The sequence below is a fragment of the Myotis brandtii genome, unplaced genomic scaffold (genome assembly GCF_000412655.1).
Source record: "Myotis brandtii unplaced genomic scaffold, ASM41265v1 scaffold157, whole genome shotgun sequence".
Classification (NCBI taxonomy): Eukaryota; Metazoa; Chordata; class Mammalia; order Chiroptera; family Vespertilionidae; genus Myotis; species Myotis brandtii.
In genome coordinates, this window is record NW_005355708.1 from 2,694,530 (window position 1) to 2,716,716 (window position 22,187).

At 44.0% G+C, this 22,187-nt stretch overlaps 1 protein-coding gene across 2 annotated transcripts in view; it reads right to left on the minus strand.

The window, feature by feature from the left end:
- Positions 1-13,837: 13,837 nt before the first annotated feature.
- Positions 13,838-22,187, minus strand: part of KCNJ2 (potassium channel, inwardly rectifying subfamily J, member 2) — a 17,612-nt gene continuing 9,262 nt past the window's right edge. Inside the window, exons 1-2 of one of the 2 annotated variants that reach the window (XM_005861804.2) lie at positions 21,827-22,014; positions 13,838-16,885 (exon numbers count right to left, since the gene is read on the minus strand). In XM_005861804.2, coding sequence (XP_005861866.1) covers positions 15,374-16,657 — 1,284 coding nt within the window. In that variant the 5' untranslated portion in view covers positions 16,658-16,885; positions 21,827-22,014 and the 3' untranslated portion in view covers positions 13,838-15,373. Of the gene's footprint in view, positions 16,886-21,826; positions 22,015-22,187 lie in introns of those variants that run through there. The other variant, XM_005861803.2, reaches the window with a different exon arrangement.

Consider the following 22,187-nt stretch of genomic DNA (forward strand, 5'->3'; position numbering starts at 1 on the left):
GACCTGCCGATCAGGGGAAGGTACTGCCCCCCCCATTCCCTCACTGCTGCTGCCTCTGGCCTCCCTCTGTGGGAGGCGACTGGGCCGATCAGGGGAAGGCAACGCCCCCATCATGCCTCTTCTGCTGCCACTGCTGGCCCGGCCGCCGCAGCTGCCTGAGCCTCGGTCCTCACAGCGGCAGCCGCCACTGCGGCTTTGTCCAGAAGGACATCCGGAAGACATCCGCTCTAATTAGCATATTACCCTTTTATTAGTATAGATGATTGGGAAACAGAAAATATGTGGATTCTAGCATTGCATGCTTCTGTGGAGCTGGAAACATAAGGAAATCCTGAGTAAATGTGCTTCACATAAATCAGAAGGAATCAAACCATAGTTGCATCTAATGACTATATCAAGATGCCTGTTTCTGGCTGCTATATTCATCAGCTGTGGGCAGTCATTAATTCCTGGCCTCCTCTACGTCTCCTCATGCCATAGGAGGAGGAGGGACAGCCTCTCTACCCACTGGAAAGTAAGACATATATAACAAGGTTAACATTGCACCTTGGGTCAAGTTGCAGCAGGAGTGATGGCAAATGCATGGGAATGAGTCAATGCAGGATTAGAACAAAGAATGTAATTCATGGACACCTCTCAAATGTACATGTTGGGATGTGCTGAACAGTCGACGTGCGTGGATTTGTAGCAGCATGTGAAGGTAGTTTACATAAATGTGAACTCATGCCCAGAAAACAAATGTGACTTGCAAATTCACAAGCCTGGAGTCATGGAAGATGTCCACAGAAGCAGACACGTTGTACAGTCAACAAACACCATTCCTCCCCTGCCCTCCTATTAAACATTAGTGAACTCCAATAATGCACGGCTGGGATGAGACTGAATGAACTGGCCTCTCTAGTTGAACTGCTGGAGGGCCAAAACCGTGCCCCCTCCCACCTGTGAGTGAAAAGATTGCATTGTTGTAGGGGAGGGTGGAACTTGGATTCCATTCCACTGGAAGGGTTTAGGAATGCAGACAGAAGTGTTACTTTCAATCTATCTACCTTCTAGCAGCCTACTTGATGTGTGCAGCTGTAAATGTCCTGCCCAAGCCCTCAAACCGATGTGTACTCCTTCCTCTTCTCACAGTCCTCTCTCCTGACTCAGGTTTCTTAATTCAGCCATTTTGTGAACAATCTTCAACTCTTCCAGCCACCTTTTCCCCTCCTGTGGTTCAAACAGTTGCTAAGTCATGTATATTCCTCCTTTGCAGTGTCTCTGGAATTGATCACTTCCTTTCCATTCTCAAGTTCAAGCACTTATTACCTCTCACCTGAAATATTGCTCTAGGCTCATAACTAGTCCACCTAGCTCAGTGATGGCGAACCTTTTGAGCTCGGCGTGTCAGCATTTTGAAAAACCCTAACTTAACTCTGGTGCCGTGTCACATATAGAAATTTTTTTGATATTTGCAACCATAGTAAAACAAAGACTTATATTTTTGATATTTATTTTATATATTTAAATGCCATTTAACAAAGAAAAATCCACCAAAAAAAAATGAGTTCGCGTGTCACCTCTGACACGCATGTCATAGGTTCGCCATCACTGACCTAGCTCCTGCCTTCATCTCTTCCTCCTTCAATCAACACTGTGTGTTTGACACTTCATCTTTCTCAAAGGCGCTACGGCGGCATCATTCTCTTACTCAGAAAACCTCAATGGTTGCTCACAAACTTCTATTTCAAATGAAATCATTTAAAATATTCAAGCTACTTCCAAATTTACTCAAAATGAATGTCTCAAAGTAACTACACTTTAGACCAGGGCTTCACAATGGTGGTCCCATTGACATATTGCACTGAATAATTATTTGTTGGGGGGAGGGGGGGCTGCCCTGTGCATATAGAATGTTCAGCAGCATCTCTGTCCACTACCCGTTAGCTACCCACCCACTCCAAGCTGTGACAACCAAGGATGTCTGCGGGCATTGTTAAAGGTTTCTGGGGACAAAATCACTGTCCTTGACCATGACAATAAAGGTTCATGTGTGGTTAGCCAGATAAGACTAGGTATTTAGGGATCTGTATGTGTGCTTGCAGTGGCCCTCTACTTGGGATGTCCTCCTCCCACCTCTACCTATTCAAATCATATCCAGCACTTCAGGTTATTCCTAAAAGCTCCCTGTTACCGAAGTCTTCTCTCCCTTCCAACCAGGCTCCCCGCATAGAAGGATTACCACAGCGCTTAATGCACTTCTTAAACCACTTATTTTACTTTCTCTGTTTTCTTTAACTTACCTGTTAATTTTTTTTTTAAGTTTAGGCCCATTATTTAAATATATAAATATCTATGGCATGACTTATGTAAGCCACTGTCTATTCTGTTTGAACTTTACTTTCCTCATTCTTTCTGTGCGTGTGTGTGTGCTGCTTTTATTTTTGTTTTTTGCCTCTAACAAATCCATTGTATCTCTTTGCATGAAATTTTTACTGGCATATGAATACTAAAAATGATAATTTTTATGTAATTATCTCAAAGTCACGGATAAATGCAATAACGTGAATCTATCTGTTTTTCAAATGTGATAGCAAATAAACCACAGCCTTTTTAGAGAGAGAAAATGAAAAGTAAATTAGAGTTTGCTGGACCTTTGAAACTCTCTGGCCCTCCTTCCTCAGCCCCTTTACTTGAAAACACCGGGGATTATGGAAGGGCCCATGGCTTTCACAAGGTGATAGACCTCGTCTGTTGCAGTCACGTACCCAGAGCTCTTGTTCAGAATTTATTGCACTAGATGTGTTCCTCGTGTGGGGTCCCTGGGTCGGTATTCCATGGGAACATGTTACACATACAAATTCTGGGGTCCCACCCCAAGCTCACTGACTTAGAAGCTCTGAGATGGGGGCCCATCTGTCTATGTTTGGTCCAGTGTAGAAGTTTCAACGTCCCGTGCATCAGAGTAACTCAGAGGATCTGTGTAAGTGCAGACTGGTCCTTGAGCCTCACGCAGTGTCGGCTGAAAGGTAAACTGTGGGGTCCCAAACCCAGACTGCAAAAGGCAGCTGTGCTCGACATCAAATTAACAACCTGACCTATTTCCTGGAATTTACAACTTAATCCAGGTTCCTCTGTCGATGTAGTAAAACAATTTTATTCTACTTAAATCACTATAGTGTCTGTTTTATCTTAATTGAGAGAGCCCACTGAATTTGCATCACAGTTCACATAAAAACACACTAAAATTCATTCAGCTCTGATTTTTATCAAGTACTATAAGGCAGCGAGAGATGAAAGCATATTTTTGTCTTATTAAAAAATAGATATAAATGCAAATAAACTATAGGCATTTTCAGAATGATTTGTTTAAATACTAAAATGAAAAAGAATATATATTTATATGCCAAAAAGAAGAAAAAGAAAAAACAAACATAAAGAAGAGGAAAGAAAGAGAGAAGGGGCCAGGAAAATAGAAAAGTTATCAAAAAATCGGTATAAAAATCAGGGAAAAAATTACAAAGAAAGCTAGAAAATAAAGGGGGGGGGTGTACTGGGAAAATTATTTAAAAACTAGGGCATCATTGCTATGTTAATGTTTGACATAATAATTCAAGACAAAAAGCAAAAAGAGGGTTAATTTTTTGATAAAGTTGTATAAATGCTCCAATGAGATTTAATAATCATTAACATGGGCACTTAACAATATAGCATTGAGAAATACAGGAAGAGAGTACCATTAGGAATACAAGTAGAAATGGACTAGTTCACCATTATGGTAGAGACACACACATTTATCTCAGTGGTTAAGATGTTAAACAGATAAAAAGTATTTAAGCATATTGACTATTGGAATTATATGAACAGCAAGCATTTAAATGCATAGAATTTGTACCTAATAAAGGGCAAGTCAATATACTTTCATTTCAAATAGACTTGGCATATTTACAAAAAGTGGCCATTATGTTTTAAAGAAAATAACGCATTCCATATTTTCTGACTACAGTTCAATAAAATTAGAAATTAAAAACAAAAGACAGATTCCTCCCACAAAAACAAAACAATGCAAAAAATAAGACAAATATTCAACTTTAAGACTCTTTTGGATAACTTTTGGGTTATTCCAAACTACTTAGAAATATTTTTAATGACAATGTTACATATCTAAAATCTATGGCATTTTTTTCTTATAAAGAAACAAATGAGAATTACCCACAACCCCCCTATTATTATTATTTCCTTCCCTGTGACCATAACACATGTAATGGACAATTAATAATTCAGGCCCAAAGCCTAAAATTATGTGGTGTGTGTACAGTTTCTGGGTTGAACTTCCCCTTTGACTCCACCAATATAAAGAAAAAAAAAAGACTCCTTACAAGTGACTCTGGGAATCATAGGGGATGCATTTAGTTTTATGTGTGTATATACAAGTTGTGTGTGTGTGTGTGTGTGTGTGTGTGTGTGAATTTGTATGTGTGTATATACTGTGTGTGTGTGTGTGTGTGTGTGTGTGAATTTGTATGTGTTTGTGTGTATATCTGTGTGTGTGTGTGTGTGTGTGTGTGTGTGTGTGTGTGTGCAGGGTGATGGACAAAACAAGCCTCCCATAATTGTCAGGAACACTGCTTTCTTTAAAAAAAAAAGTCAAAGGAAAATACACGGTTCATTTTAGTCCATTTTGAAGAAAGATTTCAGTGACATGAAAATTTTGGCAAAGATTTGGCCGCAAATGAGGTGATGAAAACAGTGAGAAATGCTATCGGTACGGAAGCGATAGAGAGAGATTTCCATGAAATCCAATGAGGGGAAGTCACTCTGGACACCGAGGTGAGGGGAGGAGGCTTTCTTACACAACCCACCCCATGGAGACACCTCCACCCCCTGGGAGATGACAGCGAGGCCACGCTCCCTTGGCTGGACGCTCCCGGGAGCCCTGGTTAGGTTTTGGGTCAATGAAGCCATCTTGCCCAGCCTTATGCATCGGGCACCTAATGCGTTTCTTGTTTGGGCACCGGCCCTGCCAGGAGGGATGCCAGGAGGCCATACTCTTTTCTGGGAAAGAGGGAGAATAAGAAACGACCAGCGTGTCCAGACAAGCTGTGCAATCCTACCCCTCTTGCCCCCTGAACAGAGGCCAATGCCCCAAGATGAAGGAAATCCATCTGTAATCTGATAGGCCAGCGAGCATTCTGCCAAGAACAACGCCTTTCCTTCCTGCAGTGCCAGGGTCCAGGTGCCTAAATGCCAACCGTATAAACTCCAGGACAAAACAAAACAAAACAAAACAAGACAAAACAACAAGAAACCCTTGACACTGAACGCCGGTACATAGCAGGCGAGGCTCTGGATTGGCTCAGCCAGGTGGGGAACGGTGCTCCCACCTCTCACACGGACACAATATTGGAGATCTTTGGGCTTGATTGCCAAGGCCAGGGCACAAATATAGAAATCTAAAATTAGATGGCTGTGATTGTTGTTCTCATTCTCCCTCACTCCACTGCAAACTTTGAAAATCATACCTTTGAATCTCCAACATCTGTCATCATTCCAGGGGCTTGAAGCTCGGGGAGCGTTTCCTAAATGGGAAGACCGCTCTTCTCTTTCTTGGGTGGATTTAAAGGTTTTGATTGGCAGTAAAGACTGTCTATATTAGAAGATGAAAAATTGCTATCACAAGTATAAAACTAATATATATATATATTAGTATTTATAATTTATGGAGCATTATTACAAAAACTATCTCATTTCAAATCTCATAAAATTCTGTTTTTACTCTTATTTTCCAGTGAGCAAACCAAGGCTCAAAAGTCTTCAATAACTTGTGAAAGGCAACTTTTTGTCGCCGTTTCCCTGCAAGAAGATGACTCTAGTTACAAGTACTATTTCACTAAGCGGGGCTAAATGCATCTTCATGGGAATGAAAAGATTGGGAAACATTAAATCCGTGCACAAAACCTACAGGAGTTCCTTTGTGAATGTCACAGAATTGCAGATTTCTTTAGGGAAAACAAAAAAAACCAAAGATTTAACAAAAGGACTGTCAGTGGGCCAGGAGGCTGGGCTGGGAGGTAGGCAGGGAGCTGGAGAGGGTTCAGGCGTACAGAGCACTTGGAAGACCCCACGATCTTAAAAATGGAACAGTATGATTTTCCTCTGGGAGTTAGAGGGTGAAACCAAGGACAGGATTCCTCAAAGCAGAGCTATGTGGGGTCTTTAGAAGACAGGATGTAATTCTAGAAAAGAAGAGCTGGCAGCCTGTAGGTAAAAGAGTGTGGACAGATCAGCTAGTGCCATTTCTAAAACTGGATTGGCCATGTTGTTTAGGTGCCTACTGAAACCAGCTACAATCTTCCCCCTCCCCAGAACTGCCCACCCCGCCCCCCCACAAAAAAAAGGAACTGAAGAACTTCCTTGAGTGTCTAAGGTTGGAAGTTTTGCTTTCGTGAATCTAGAATTTCTAGACCTTTGTACCGAATGGTGATAACCACCAAGGGGACATTCCTCAAGCGCAGTGTTAAACGCCTGTGTGGCTCTAGGTTCAGATGGTTTGTATTTGGGTTTGTTTTAGTTTGGGGGTTTTTTGTTGTTGTTGTTGAGGTTTTTTTTTCCCCTCCCAGATTAACCCACAAGAAGAATTCAAATTCCCTTTGAGTTTTTCCAAAATCATCGGAAACTCCAGTAGTGAGCAGCGTTGGCTTTAGTGAAAGCTGTACATGGGAAATTGAGGAGGGTTCTCAGCCCACCCTCCCCAGGAAACATCTAACTGTTCTCACAGCTCATATTTCTGTGGGGATTGCTTTTTCTCACCTCTCCCCACTAATTCACTCTCTTTACCTCCCGAAACCCATTAAGATATGAAGCAAAACAAATGGCCATGTGGTTATTAGCAAGACCCTCCTTGTTAGACACGAGCAGCTTTATATATGCACCGATTTTTAAAAAAATTTTACATAATAACTGTGCCCCTAAAATGAACAGAGTCATAAACTCCTCTCTGAGTGGCTGCTTACATACCACTAGGTAGAAAGGGCTGGAAATTCTAAATTCAGGAGAGTAAAAATTTCCAACCTTAGACACAAGGAAGTCCTTCAGTTCCATTTCTTTGCAAGCACGCAGCTGTTTCCGTGGGCATTTCAACAACACGGCCAGCGTAGTTTTACAAACGGCATGCTTTTGACCTGCAGGCTGCTGGCTCTCCAAAAGGGGAAAAATCCCTTTCCGATTTTATCCCTAGAAAGGACTTACTTGCCTTGCAGAAAGCCTCCGGGGCGGGGGTGTGGGAGGGGGGCGCTCCCAGGATGTAAAATGCTGAGGGGGACCCAGGGCCCTCCGAATCAAGAGAATGGACAGGGCATATTCCCAGACAACAAACAGGACTGTATTCTGCCTCACCAGACGCGCCTGGCACCTTTGCATCTTCCTTTCTAAGTAAATCCTACATTGCACACAACTGCATGCAAATCACCAACTGGAAATAGTAATCTCAGCACTTTTAGATTCATGCCAACCTGCGGGGTCAGGATAGCCTTGCTTCACTAAAGGATGCTGGGAGGGAGAGGTAACTGTTTCTTCCAGCGCATGTAACCCCTCAGGCCCTCGGAGGGTGTGAAGGGCAGGGGCCCACTCCCAATTCTGGACCCCCGTGCTACTGCAAGGGCTCCACTCCTGACATGCTGTTCCTCCCTCCCCCACCTTCCCATTGGGAAAGGAGGTGTTGACTGCAAGTAGCAACAGGATTTTTTTTTTTTAAAAAAAGGAGAAGAATTTTGTTAGCCTTCTCCACTAATTGCTTTTTTTGGCATTCTCCTGTGCACTGCGTTTTTTATTATCCTACAAATGAATCCTAACCTATAGAAGGTTTTAGACCAGTGGACTCAGGAAGCAGCACCAGATGGCCCAATGTGAACATACACTGGAAATGGACCTGGTTTGAACAGGCTCAGCATTGAGATGGTGAGAATGAGCCAGGCAAAGTTGGAGATTCGGGAGAAAGCCTCACGCCTTTCTCTTGGCAAATCTGGGCCTCCCTTCAATTAAACTTTAAATGAAGACTCCTGCTTGGATAGTTCAAACGTTTTAGAAGGAAGACGCAAGCGAGCTGCAGACTGAGCAAAAGTACACACTGTATTTATTATCATCGAACATGGCTTTTTATATAATTACATCCCTGTGCACTTTTTATTTTTGGTTCTTGAATAAAGTCACTCAGATTAAATTAAGGAGTGTGCAAGAGAGGTACTCTGATGCTTCCCTCTGTTCCCATGGCAACTCCAAGGCATCTTCTGCAACTGCCTTATTGACTGAGTGCGCCTGAGTGATGGGGCTACAACTCCTAGCTGATCCTGGAAGCGTCAGGGAGGAGTGCTTCATGGGTCTCATGGCCACCAGGAAGCTTCCCACAGGCCCTACGAACCCCTCTGGCAAGTTGATTCCACTTTCCCACGCTTTTGAATGAGTGGCTGCTCTCAGAGTGCCTTTGTCAAGAGTGCTTTGTTAGGGCTGTGTACACACTTGCTTTTGAACTTTATTGGTAAACTAGAGGCCCGGTGCACAGATTTGTGCACCAATGGGGTCCCTCAGCCTGGCCTGCGCCCTCTTGCAATCTGGGACCCCTCGGGGGATGTCAGACTGCCGGTTTCCGCCAGGCTGAGGGACCTCACTGGTGCACAAATCCATGCACCAGGCTTCTAGTTCTGAGATTCATCCGTCTGTTCCATGTTTCCATGCCTGTGTGTTGAGTGTCTTCCTCCTGGTGGTCAGTGCGCATCATAGCTACCAGTTGAACAGTTGAATAGTCGCTTAGCTTTTATATATATGGTCTATTTATATGATCTGTGTCTAAGGCCTAATGCCGTTCCTTCTAAGGACACCCCTATATCCTATTTAGTGAACCCTCTCTTTGTTTGCAGGACCAAATAAAAAGTTGCTTAACGGGGACTTCAGATGTAGAAGTATATTAGCAAGAATTAGAAACACAAAAGCCAAATAAAACTATCCTGTGTGAAACGATTCATTTGTTCCTTGTACAGGATCAAACCCAGACACTTGCCACAGAGATGTCTTTCGGATCCTGTGACAGGATCAGGGAGGTGACGAAGCAAAGATGATGTCACAGACCTAATCACAGAAGCCGAGTCTAGGGTCTGAGGGGTCATTTAACAAAGAAATGAAAGAGCAGCTTCCAGGGTAGCAGAGTTTTTACCAAACCAACTTAACCCATTCCCAACAAGACATTACGAAAGTATTTGAGTCCATGGTGACATCCTTGAAAGAATATTTAAGGGATACAGGGAAGGCAAGAAGTATGTCTTTGCACAGTGCCTCATTCCCCATAAATATTCCTTAGTTGGTCGTTATTGTTATAGATACTTTTTTTATATCTAAAATCCAGTTGTTTTTCTCAATTGTAAGACAAAATGAACATACAACTGTACTTCCCATTTTCCAAATTGTGAAATTCCAGATCAAAATTTTTGAATAACCAACACTAACCATAGAATAGTTCCTCAATAAATTTTTGGTCAAATTTAATAGAGTTTTGGGTTTTTTTTAGACATTGAACCTCTTAACAGCTTAGTCTCTCAGAATATAATCTCAAAACTGAAATAAAAAAGATTTCTGAAAATGAGTACAGGCACCATAAAACCCCTGCATCTAAGCCATGTCTTTTGTGTGTTACCTGCATGTTTTTGGCCTGCCTGGCTCTGATGTACTATTTACATAATCCTTATGGTGAATGATATGATTTCCTCCACATAACAGATCACACTCAGAAACCTAAATGGTGCTTGGGGACTTCTGGCCTTGGACTAAACAGCAACAGGTGGTTTAATGGAAAAACTTTTAAAAGCACATCCTACTAGGAAGAGTTTGTGTGCCACACAAGGAAATGCTAAAGAACACAGACCATCTTCTGAATAAGGCAGAGAACTGTATATTTTAGAAAACCATTCCTCCAATACAATCAATGCCTGGAGGCAACAAACTTCACTTATTTGGAGAGAGCCACTTATGTGTAATTATCCATCATTATTATTCTTACTAGTTAGCAACACTCCTGTGCCAATGGGCCTCACCTTCCTCCAACTCCTCCCCTTCCACGTTCTTCTTAACTGCCCCTCCCTCCCTGCCCTCAACTATTCTGCTTCTCCTAGTTTCCAAAGCAGATGATGGACTCATCCCAGTTTGCCTGGAATGCCCCCAATTTTTGCACTTCAAATTCTGCACCCTGGGAAACGTCTGTCCCAGGTAGACCAGTTGGTCACCCTATTCCTGAACCATGTGTCGTGATTGTCTTACTGTAGCTGCATCTTGCAGGTGTTCCCTTGCGCATACGTACCTTTAGAAAAAGTCATTCTAGCCTGGCCGGCATGGCTCAGTGGTTGGGCGTTGACCTATGAACCAGATTCCCTTGCGCATACGTACCTTTTGAAAAAGTCATTCTAGGCTGGCATGGCTCAGTGGTTGGGCGTTGACCTATGAACCAGGAGGTTGTGGTTCAATTCCTGGTCAGGGCATATGACCGGGTTGTAGACTCAATCCCATGTGGGGCATGCAGGAGGTAGCCGATCAAGAATTCTCTCTCATCACTGATGTTTCTATCTATCCCATGTGCATGCAGGAGGTAGCCGATCAAGAATTCTCTCTCATCACTGATGTTTCTATCTTTCTCTCCCTCTCCCTTCCAAAATTTTTTTTAAAAAATTAATAAATGCACCATAATAACCCTGGTACAGTGGCTCAAATCATTGGGTCACTAGGAACCTCCATCTGAACTATTTTGAAAAAGAAGTCTCTGGGGTCTTAAGATATGCTAATCATGGATGTGGTTATTTCACAGATAAAATCTGCATTCTAATACCACCCCCTTTACAATCAGGCCTCAGCTTCTTATCTACAGCAGAGTTCTGACGAATTACAGGCCACAGGCCAAATCTGGCTCACCCCCTGTAGCTATAAGTAAAGCTTCATTGAAGCCCAGCCACACCATTGTTTTCCTATTATTTGTAGCTGTTTTCACACCGAGAGGGAGGAGTTGTAGAGGTTAGACAAGGATGGCCTGTTCTGCAAACCAGAAACATTTACTATCTGGCCCTTTGTGAGACACATTTGCCTAAGCCTGATGTCTAACAGGCAATAATAATGTCCTGATTTGCTCTTTGAGAACCAGATAACATATAAGGAAGAACCCCGCACAGAGCCTGGGCGCCAAGAAAAGGGACTATGATCACTCAACAAAAATATCAAAATCTAAACCTTATTATACTCTGTGGGTTTTTTGTTGTTTGCTTGTTTCTCCTCTTTTCTAGCCTCTCTCTACCTAGGTCATTCTGTCCAAAAACAAAACATGAGCCTGACTTCCTCTAAGTTGGATTAGACTAATCTGCCACCCCACGCACCTGCCTGTTTAGGCGATTTCTATGGCTCCATTCATGCAAAGCATCAGGGTTTCTGCCCCATTGTGTGCGAACTTGCGCTTTCTGGCTCAATGATTCTACATGGAGGAAGCCCAAAGATCTCGCACGGATTTGTGTTCAACATTTACGTTTTTATTTAGAAATAATAAAATAAGACATAATATATAAAAATATGTACAATCCATGGTTTGTGCAGTACAATAGGAAGACTTCAGGTACAAAAGGACGGCAAACGGGAAAATAGGAACTGTCATGATTGTCTGAGGCCCGGCTTGTGCAACTCGCCGGAGGACAGAGCTGAATCCAATGTCACTAGAAAAGAGATTCTAGTTGGGAGTGAGGGGATGGGAATGCAACACTTGTTTCCCCACCTGAACATTAGTACACACAGAGTGAAAAAGAACTCACTCTACTCGTCAGGACACGTTTCTTGCCTTTACCAAGTGGCTTATCATACAATATGAACTGACATTTGTTATTTTCAAGGGTAACATAATTTGGGGCGGGGGAGGGAGGGTTGGGTACAGCTCATGAAATAAACATCAAGGTTTGGGATGGGAGTTTGTAGGGAAGAAAGGAAGCAAAGGGAGAAATAACGCCTTGAGAGAATTTTTTTTTTTAAGGTGAAAACTTTCTCCAGGAATTTGGAAAGGACTACAGTGCTATAGTGTGACATCTTTGAAATGTCTGATTCAAGTATATGCTTAGAGGGGTAGAAAACTATGCCTTTCTCCATAATCAAAATAGATTCACTTTGTCTACATTTTATTTAAAAATAGGATAACTGAGAATCTATGCCTCCTTCCAAAAATATGATGCCCAGCCAGACAGGGGCAATGACTTCTTTAAAAGGGAGTAAGTCCTACGTGAATTCAACGAGGGTTCGCTTGCAATAAAGAAGCAACACGCGTCCAAGAATAGACCCCGGACGTTCACGGAGTCTCTTCCACCTGCATTCTAGTGACATGTGTGCATGAATGAAGGAGACCTGGGCAGTAAGGACAAATGTTTTGAAGGTAAAATGCAGCAAAACAATGTGGTGCATTACCTGTGTCTTGGCTCTTGACCAAAAATAAAATAAAATAAAATAAAATAAAATACAATAAAATAAAATGCCACTTAAAGCTTGTAACTGTTAAAATACCAATAACTAGAAAAAAGCTTTCAAATGGACAGCCCATGCTGAAATAAATAACCAAAGAACGTAGCAATACAAACCTTATAAGGCTGGTAGATACTTGCTAAAACCATGCTAACCGGTAGCATATAGGTACTAGCTCTCAGAAATTGCTGCACTGAAATCAGACTTTCTATGGCAATATTTTTCCCTTTACAGACTTCTATTTACATTTGGCTTTAAATATGAAAATATCTGATAAACTTTATAAAATGTACACTTTTAAAAACATAGCTTCTGCAAAATTTTCTTGAAAAAAACAAACAACAAACAAACCTGTGCACCAGAAATGTTATTTTTTTTTCTCTATTTCAGAAAGAAGTTGAAAGATGTCCCTCCCTCGTTCCTGCCCCCTTGCCCGCCCTCTTGGCAAATATCTTAAGTCTTTCTTTACGTGGCAGCTCTGTGTGTTGGGGAGGAACCTTCTCGGAGGTCAGCCCCACTCTCCACTGTATCTTCATTTAATGTACATATGACTGAATACTCTTTGGTTTGATTATTTTCCTTTGCAAAAAGATCAAAATAGCAGCAGCGGAAGCCCTCGGTACCCTCTCTGTCCACGGCCAAACGGTTGCCTCTTTGGTTGATTCTCTTGTCCACTCAGCCCCAGTTCCTCCAACTCTCTAGTCAACTTCCCAAACCTGCCTTTCAATTTGGATTTCAAAATAGCATCCACTTCTCTGTCTCGGTTCCCATGAAAATAACACCACCGTTTTCAAACCCAAGGACTCTGAAGGCTGACAACAGCAGGTCTGGTGACCTCATTGCAGGCACTGCATTCAGATATGGCTGCTCAAAACCCACAGACCGTCACAAACATCAATTCACAAATACAGGATTCTAGAACAAGCTTCTTTTTAATGGCATACAGGGATATAACACCATAAGAGAGTTGGTTTTGAGACTCCAATTAAAAAGAAAAGTCAGTAACCCCAGAATTCACAGACAGGGTACTTCAGACAAAAAATAAAAAGAGTTCCATTACTTAGCTAGAGTGAGGGGGAATTGTGGGTAGCAAGTCAGGCAGCCAGGCAGGAGAGGCTTCTGGGAAACCATGTGTCCTACAGTTCCACCGGAGACAAGAATCAGCTCATACTCAAGCATGAGTGTGGTTCTCAACCTGTGGGTCACGACCCCTTTGGCGGTCGAACGACCCTTTCACAGGGGTCGCCTAAGACCATCCTGCATATCAGCTATTTCCATTACGATTCATAACAGTAGCAACTTTACAGTTATGAAGTAGCAACGAAAATAATTTTATGGTTGGGTCACAACATGAGGAACTGTATTTAAAGGGCCAGAAGGTTGAGAACCACTGCTTTAGACCATTATCTCCCTTACTCGTGACCGTGTTCTATTTTGTATGGCTCTTGGTGGCCCTAAAATACTGAGACATTTTCATCCCTACCCTCTATCGTTAATATAAAGCCATGTTCCTCTCCCTCTTGGATACTTGAGCTGATGTGCTACATCCGCAGAGGCTCATCCACACCTTGGCCTCGGCCTTCGCAGCCCTCTCAGATGCTGCGGGACTCACTCCACACAGACTGGTCAGGAGGGACCATGCAGGAGGCTGCTGGTGGGGCAAAGTCCATCTGGCACCTTCCTGGGAGTCGGGGAGGGGAATTCAACCGCAAGGGTTTAATTTAATTTGCCTTCCATGTTGGGCGGCTCAGTTTTGAGAATGCCTACTACATTCAACCAAGGTCTTATTTTATGGAATCAATCTTGGAATGTGCAAACAGGGGAAACCTGGAGCAACCTCAGAGCATGGCACCATCTCTCACCTTACGCATTAGCTTGGCCAGCACTACCTCACAGGAGAGAAAAGATGTTTAGTGTGTGTGTCTGTGTGAGAACTTCCCTTTCCCTTTCTTCTTCTTCCTTTAATAAAAAACCCACACGAAAGAACAACATTTTAAAAGTACTACACTCCCTAGACTCTATGTGTATGATGTCCTATTTTTCTAGAGGGCAGTTCAAGGTCTCGCTGAGGTTCAAAGTCATTGTCTGTTGATTTCAAGGCAGCTCTGGAGCTTTCCTTCCTTTTTAGTATAAGCTCCACTGTGCAAAAATGTGCATTATCTTTGGTATTCATTTTAGGTAGTCCGACTTAAAATTTGAGATAACCCATTAACATCATGAAGAAAAAAAATAAAATACCAACCCGGAGGCTACCATTTGGCTAGCGTTACATAATGCCCTTATGTAACCAGAGGAGAGAGAGAGAGAGAAAAAAAAAATCAATTCTAGCAAACAAATTACTGGCCTCAAAAAATCAGGCTCTTGTTTTGGCACTTTGAAGCGCATATCATGAGCTTTCAACCAAGTTCAATACTGACTTTTAAATTACACTATAGAAAAACTACACTGCAACAAAAATACAATTTGTGTTCATGTAGTTAGCAGCTTTTCGAGATTAAGGCAGAGAGTCTTGCCTTTGTTATGCCATTAAAAACATTCTTGTTCCCTAAAGAGACGCATTCTGGATAAGTCAAATACCCAACCAAGGCTTGCCTGCAAGTTCAAGTCTTATAAAAACACAAAACAGAAACACCCCATAACTTATTCTACAACATGTCCATGTGCCGTCGGGTCATGGGGAGGCGTGTTGAGTGCGTTCCGTCCATCTCTGAGCTGAGAGTCTGCCTCTGGAACCATCAGGCTAGCCTCAGTCCCTGGTGGCCACTTGCCTTGACCCACCTCTTCGCCAGTACCGTCGTCTGAATCACTGTTTGGGGCCTTTGACCAACAGACTGTGTTTGAACATAACTATTCCGGAGAAGGAATCGGTCAGTCATATCTCTGATTCTCGCCGTAAGGGCCTGGGCTCTAGAGGTACGCTTGCCTGGTTGTGAAGGTCTAGGTCAGGGGGCGTGTCCGTACTTGTGCTTTCCGGAACGCCATTGTCACTGTCATCTTCCTCTTTGCTCGTGAGGGCAACTTCATTTTCATAGCAAAATGAATTTGCATTGGAGAGGATATATTTCTTTTCTGCTAAGTCTCTGGCGCTGCAAAGGGGCGTGTTGGGTACTTCGTAAGTCTTGTGGAACCTTGAATAGTCCACTTTGTAGTAATGTTTTTCCTCAAAGAGGACAGGCTCATAGCGGTGGCCCCAGAGGATTTCGTTGGCCAGGTACGAGCTCCGGCACTGGGTGGTCATGGCCGTGGCCTCCACCATGCCTTCCAGGATCACGACAATTTCAAAGTCTGCATTGTCAATGTCCTGCTTACTCAAGTCATAGAAAGGGCTGTCTTCGTCAATTTCATGGACTATGGTGATCGGGGACACCAGGAATATACGGTCAATTCCACTGTCAAACCCAACGTTGATATCTATTTGATCCAGGGGGATGTACTCCCCTTCGGAAGTAATTCTGGATTTGAGGAGCTGGGCTCGAACGTGAGCCTCCACCAGGTGGCTTTTCCGAAGATTGCCCACTCGCCACATCAGACACAGCTTGCCGTCTCTCATGGCGATCACGGCATTGTGACTGAAGACAAGAGTCTCGTTTCTCTTCTTGGGTTTGGCCATCTTGGCCATGACTGCGCCAATGATAAAGGCATCGATGATGCAGCCCACGATGGACTGGAATACCACCATGAACACAGCGATCGGGCATTCGTCGGTGACGCACCGGAAACCATAGCCTATGGTGGTCTGGGTCTCAATGGAGAAGAGGAAGGCGGCCGTGAAACTCTTGACCTCCGACACACAAGCTTTGCTCTCCTTCGTTGCATCCAGATCCCCATGGAGCAGAGCTATCAACCAAAACACGCAGCCAAAAAACAGCCACGAGAGCACGAAGGCCAGGCAGAAGATAACCAGCATCCACCGCCAGCGGATGTCCACGCACGTGGTGAAGATGTCCGCGAGGTACCGTTGTCCCTTCTCCCCCACGTTGATGAACTGAACGTTACAGTGCCCGTCCTTCTTCACGAAGCGGCTCCTGCACTGCTGCCGGGTGTGGACTTTGCTCTTCCCGTTCCCAAAGCCATTTGCAACCGCCATGGTGGCCAGCTTCATGCCGTCTTCTTCCGAAGACACAATGCTGTAGCGGTTGGTCCGCACACTGCCCATCGCTTCTGCTGTGGACTCCAGTGCTTCTGCTTTGGAAAACAGTCTGAGTTTTTGCAAAAACCTTTGGAGAAACAGTTTTGAATGCTCAGTGAGGACACACACCAAAAAAAATAAATAAATAAATAAGGAGAGATGGGGGGTCTCCAGGAGCCTTGAGGTCCTACCAAGGTCTGTCTACTGACATGCAGAGTTACCTTAGTAACTCAGCTGACATCCAGAGAGCAGGTCCTGCCAAAGACAGAGAGATCATCCATTACAAGAGAAGTCATTATTAAGGGCTCTAGGCCCTAAGGCAACATTTCCAGCAAGACACAGAGTCAGATATAGATAAATATACCCTACGTTGAATTATTGGAATTTTAATCCCTTGTGCCCTAAAAGATGGTTTTAATTTTCTTTAAAAGCATAAAATCAGTCTTTCCACCAAAATTTCAGGTCCTTTTCCTCCTATTTTTTGCAAGCAGTCTAAAATATTCTATCTTATGGGTCTACCTCTCCCCTCTCATTCTCTTCTTTGGCTTTCTCTACTTGCAAGTTATCAAGCAGAAGAAGGACTGCCTAACGCCAAGGTGTATCATGCAGCTTTAAGAACTTGGACACATCTAGAGAACATTCCATAGGCATGCAGAATGTTAATATTAACTGAGTTGCAGGTGCATTAGGGGAGACTATGACAAGGCTGAAATCAGAAGGTACAGGTTATTTTGTTTAAATGATGCAACTCAGCAGGCCGTCCTTAAAAATCATCTGAAATGGATCCCAGTTTCTGGAGACGGTGTGGGCCGGCTCCATCAGTCCACACACTTCCAGCTGCCACTATGCAGAAATGCCCCATAACATCTCCGTTCATGCAAGTGATTCTCACTTGAAGACGCAAGTTTGCTCTGGGGGCTAGGGAGCTGGTTCTGTTGCCTAGCAATCGGTCCTGAAATTCTCCGGAGATGGGACTGCCGTGTGTAATGACTGGCTCGGAAGTAAGCACCTTTGAGCCAAAGGACCAGGTCTTTAGAGGATTGAGATAAGGCAGGAACTCACTTCATGTGAGTCCAATTCTGTGTTTTCCCAAACAGAGGCAAGGTTGTAGGAACAGATCATAAATGTCAGCTTACTTTCACTTCCACGAGCTGTTGTTTGCTATATGTTCCTATGGAGAAGGCACCCACCTTTCCCTAATGTGAACAAACAGTAGTTCTCAGCTCTCTCCTCTTGCCTTGTCCTGTCCTAGGGAAAAACTACCTACTGACAACAACTTTCCTTCTTGGCTCCAAAGACACTGTTTTTCCCTTGACGACTTGACAAAGGCCTGAGCAAAAGTCGAGGGTGTTTTCTTTATTGAATATAAATTAATGCAGCATCGAACTAAAAAAATCAACACAAACCTACTCTATCTCCTGGATTAAAGGGGGACGGGGAACAACAGATTAAAAAGATCAGGAATCCGTGGAAGCCCTGACCATGGGGACTCCAAGGTGTCTTTCTCCCTCCAAACCATAGGAAGGTGAAGCAGTTAACAAAACCAGTCGCAGCCAAGCCAGCTGCACACGAGAAAAGCACATCGCTTGTCTTGCTTCTGCGCACCCCCTTGCAGAGAGGCGAGGTACATTGTCTTTGAAAACTGCCTTGCTACCGTCTTCTCCCCGCTCCCTCTTCATCCAAGTTATTATGCAAGAATGTGCCCCAACACATTTTTCCTGAGATTAGTCATCTGTGAAAATTGCAATGTGTGTTACATTTTGGCAGCTTCTGACACCTAAATGATGCCCGATTTAAAAGTGTCTTTGAATCACTTTATAAAAAGAAGTTACTGTGCCTTCCCAGTCTTCCACCTGCTTCAGTGTTTTGTCTGCTTCCCTGTGAGGTTTGTACTCGGACAAAAGAGAACAGACTCCTGCTCCTCAGGGTTCTAGATCCTGGACATGGGAAGAACTTTTTTTTTTTTTAACAGTGGCCTCAGCTGATTGGGCTCAGGTGTAATTGCCAAGCATTTCTGCACAAAACCAGATAGAGGTGATATGACACCAAATACAGGTGTACTTTCCCCCCACAAAAAAGAGTGAGGAAGAGGCATCTTTTAACAAGTACGTGTATCCTTGAGTTCTGATTGACTTCGGAATCCTATAAACTGACACCAAGAAATTCCCTTTTCCTGATTCAGAATAACCCTTCCATCGGAGGGAGTGTCTCACATTTCTTCTGACTTACTTCTGCACTTTTCCAGATGAAAGCATAACAACCACAGGAAATCTAAAGACTGAATTACAACTTTCCAAAACTCTCGACCCCAGGACATTGGTCTGAATTCCACAAAACACACACTACCAGCTTCCTCCGAATAGCTTTCCGCATTTAGGCCCTTGAAAAGAGCCTGCATAGAGGGACTATTATTGTCCTGTTTCCATTGCTAATGACAGAATGTGTTCCACATGCAGCGCATCATTTAAAAATTTGACCATTCTGCCATGAAAAAATTTTTTTTTGGGGGGTGAGGGGCAAAATGGAGACTTTTGTCACTTTGAATAGATATGCTCCAAAACAGATGTATGTGTATATATGTGTGCACATACAGAAGATACATTTAGACTTGGTGGAGCTGATTCCATAGCAAAAATCTAGAACCTGCCAAAGTCTGGTAGGTCCACTGTTTTAATACCCCGCTGTGAGGAATGGCTTTCCTACCAACCCGCCCACACACCCGGTGGTGGCTTTGGGCAAGCAGACAACTTCCTTGCTCCTCTCTCACTGAAAATCACTAATTCATGAGCATCTGGGAAAACTTCCATTAGGAACAGGGCTTCTGTGCAGTAGTTTAGGGATAGATTCAAATTAATTTTGTGAGAAAGGATCGATGAAGAGCAGCTGAGAACACTCTGTGACTCCTTGGTGGGAACAAGGCAGGAGAATCGATATCTGATTGGATGAACCACGTGTGCATTCCCCCTCCAGCCTAAATATTTAAGGGCCTGATGGCAATTTGAAAGACGCACATCATCATTTCACCCAGGCGATCCCCAACGAGGTAGAAAATGTTTCTGGGAAATTGAGAGGCTGCATGTGGTGCTGTTCATGGTAAGACTATTTATAGGCTGAGCCAAAATTAAGCATAAGCAATGGAAAAAAAGAGTTCAGCGCTTCAATCTTAGGTAGATGTTAAGGGAGGGAGAGCTATGGATTAAAGAAAAGGAAAAGATCAAGAAGATAACATAAGGAGTGACCCCAAATCATGTTGATCATATAGGAAATATTTCTGATATGGACCATAAAAACCAGAAAAAATGTAATTGTGAACAATAAACAAGAATACATGTGTCCCATCCAGTGGCCATGGTGTAGTGAGTAAGAAAGCTTCTGAGGATAGAAACTGAGGGTCGTAAAGGAGGGTGAGCCGGGCTTAGAGAGCGGCCTGCTAATGAGTGTTCAGAGTAGCTATTCCCCAGCTGACGCCATATAGACCAGCCTGACTGTGCTCTGGGCACATGTTGCTATGTGAGCACAAGTGCTAGCAAGGCAACCTCTGTGATGCTCAGTAAACAGAGGGAGGGGCAGGGAGAGGGGGAGAGAGGGGGACACCCACTTACCTATGTGACCACTACAACACTGACATTCAACAATGCATGGAGCATCCCTCAGCATGTGCCAATGCTGAAGAATATACGGATGTGATACTCAAAAAGACACACGAAAGGAAAACTGAACACAGGCCATCTGTTCAGGTAAAGATGTGGTCAGTCTTTCATGCTACTGAAAAGTCATACAAGGACTCTACAGCTAACGGGAGATCCGACAACTGGAGAGTCTCAAGGAAGTAGAAATATTGCGGATTGTTTTTGGTTTTTGATTTTTAATGCCAAGTTCACAAGAGTTTAGAACAAATATTCCTCGGGAATAACATCAATAACATCAAAGAAAGTGCCGTAAACATGGGGGGGGGGAGGGGAGGAGCTGAAGGCAAAGTGAAATGACCTTGACCCCAACTCTCACCCCTCCCACAGCCCTTGATGTCACACCTCTTAGCCCTGACCTTGGAGATTTTTCCGGATAATGGCAAATACAAATAAAACACTCCGGGGACGGGGATGGAAGTGAGCAGGAAAAAGCTAACAAGTGCACGGCAATGTAATGGGCAGCAGACATACAACAGTGGCGAGAGGAAATCTCACTGCCTCTAGATTATGAATGTGAAAATAAAAGTAGTAAAAGGCAATATGCAGTCTTTGCATACCCAAAGCATGTTTTCAAATCATGCCTTATTTCCTAACAGGTAAAGGTAAAGTCTGAGTCTATGAGAAGCCCCCGTTTCACAGTCCTATCCTGGTTACCATCCTACTGCTCTGCTTACTGAGGCACAAACATTAAACTGCCCATCTCCCATCTCTACTTTTCCCCCAGTTGTCATGATCGGTCTGTTATGATGCAATCTCTTTGCAGAAAAAGTCGTTTCCCCCACTGGCCTCCCTAGAAACCATGCTGTCTTCCACGTAGGTATTATTATTTATTATTATTTATTATTATTATTATTATTATTATTATTAAGAATTACAAGTTGCTTAGGGGAAAGTGACATAATCGTGTGAGCGTTTTGCGGTCTTTAGGCTCCATTCCAACTCGGGCTGCCTCTCTCTTCCCAGCAAAGCAACTTTGAGACGCTTGCTCCGTTTGGAACTGGACTCTATACTTCAAGCAATGACCAAGAAATCACATAAAAAGGCCAAGGATCGAGACTACTGTGGAGTACCCGGATCTGCCTAGCTTTGAGACCAGTACCCCAGTTACCCTATCCCCTCGCCCCTCTTTTTCCCTTACAGCGACAATCCAACGCAAGCTCCCTCGCCCCTGCCTCCAAACTCAGTATCTCGCTACAGCTGGTGCATTGGAAGTTATGAGCACAAACAGATGCTGCAGAGAAATGTTTCGATTGCTCAACTGTTCCAAGCATGTCTCAGTATTTTTAGCTCTGGGATGTGCTGGTGCGCACACGAACTCTATAGGCATGCTCCGGGACTCGGAGGGAGCGTGGGTGCGCGCTACTGCAGCCTGACAGCTGGGCACCTCTGGAGCAGCGGGGCAGGGGAAGAGTCGGGAACCTACGGCAGCCCCAGCCCGAGTCCACGCTCCCCAGGGCACGCGTGCAGCGAGACGGAAGCGGGGAAGAAAACACACAGCAGCCCTTACCTGTTGCTGGCGCAGGAGCATGGGGACATGGAGTGGAAGCAGGGGGGGCCCAGAGGCATGTAAGATCCAGTGGTTTGTAAGAGCGAAGGCGCCAAAGCGAAGCCGAATTCCCAAGACCCAGCTTGCGGGCGGCGCGGGGCAGGCGGCGCGCTGGCCAGGGCTCCAGTGCGCTCTGCAATATCCTGGGCTCTTTTAACATGGAGTGGCAGGGGGGGCCCAGAGGCATGTAAGATCCAGTGGTTTGTAAGAGCGAAGGCGCCAAAGCGAAGCCGAATTCCCAAGACCACCCTTGCGGGCGGCGCGGGGCAGGCGGCGCGCTGGCCAGGGCTCCAGTGCGCTCTGCAATATCCTGGGCTCTTTT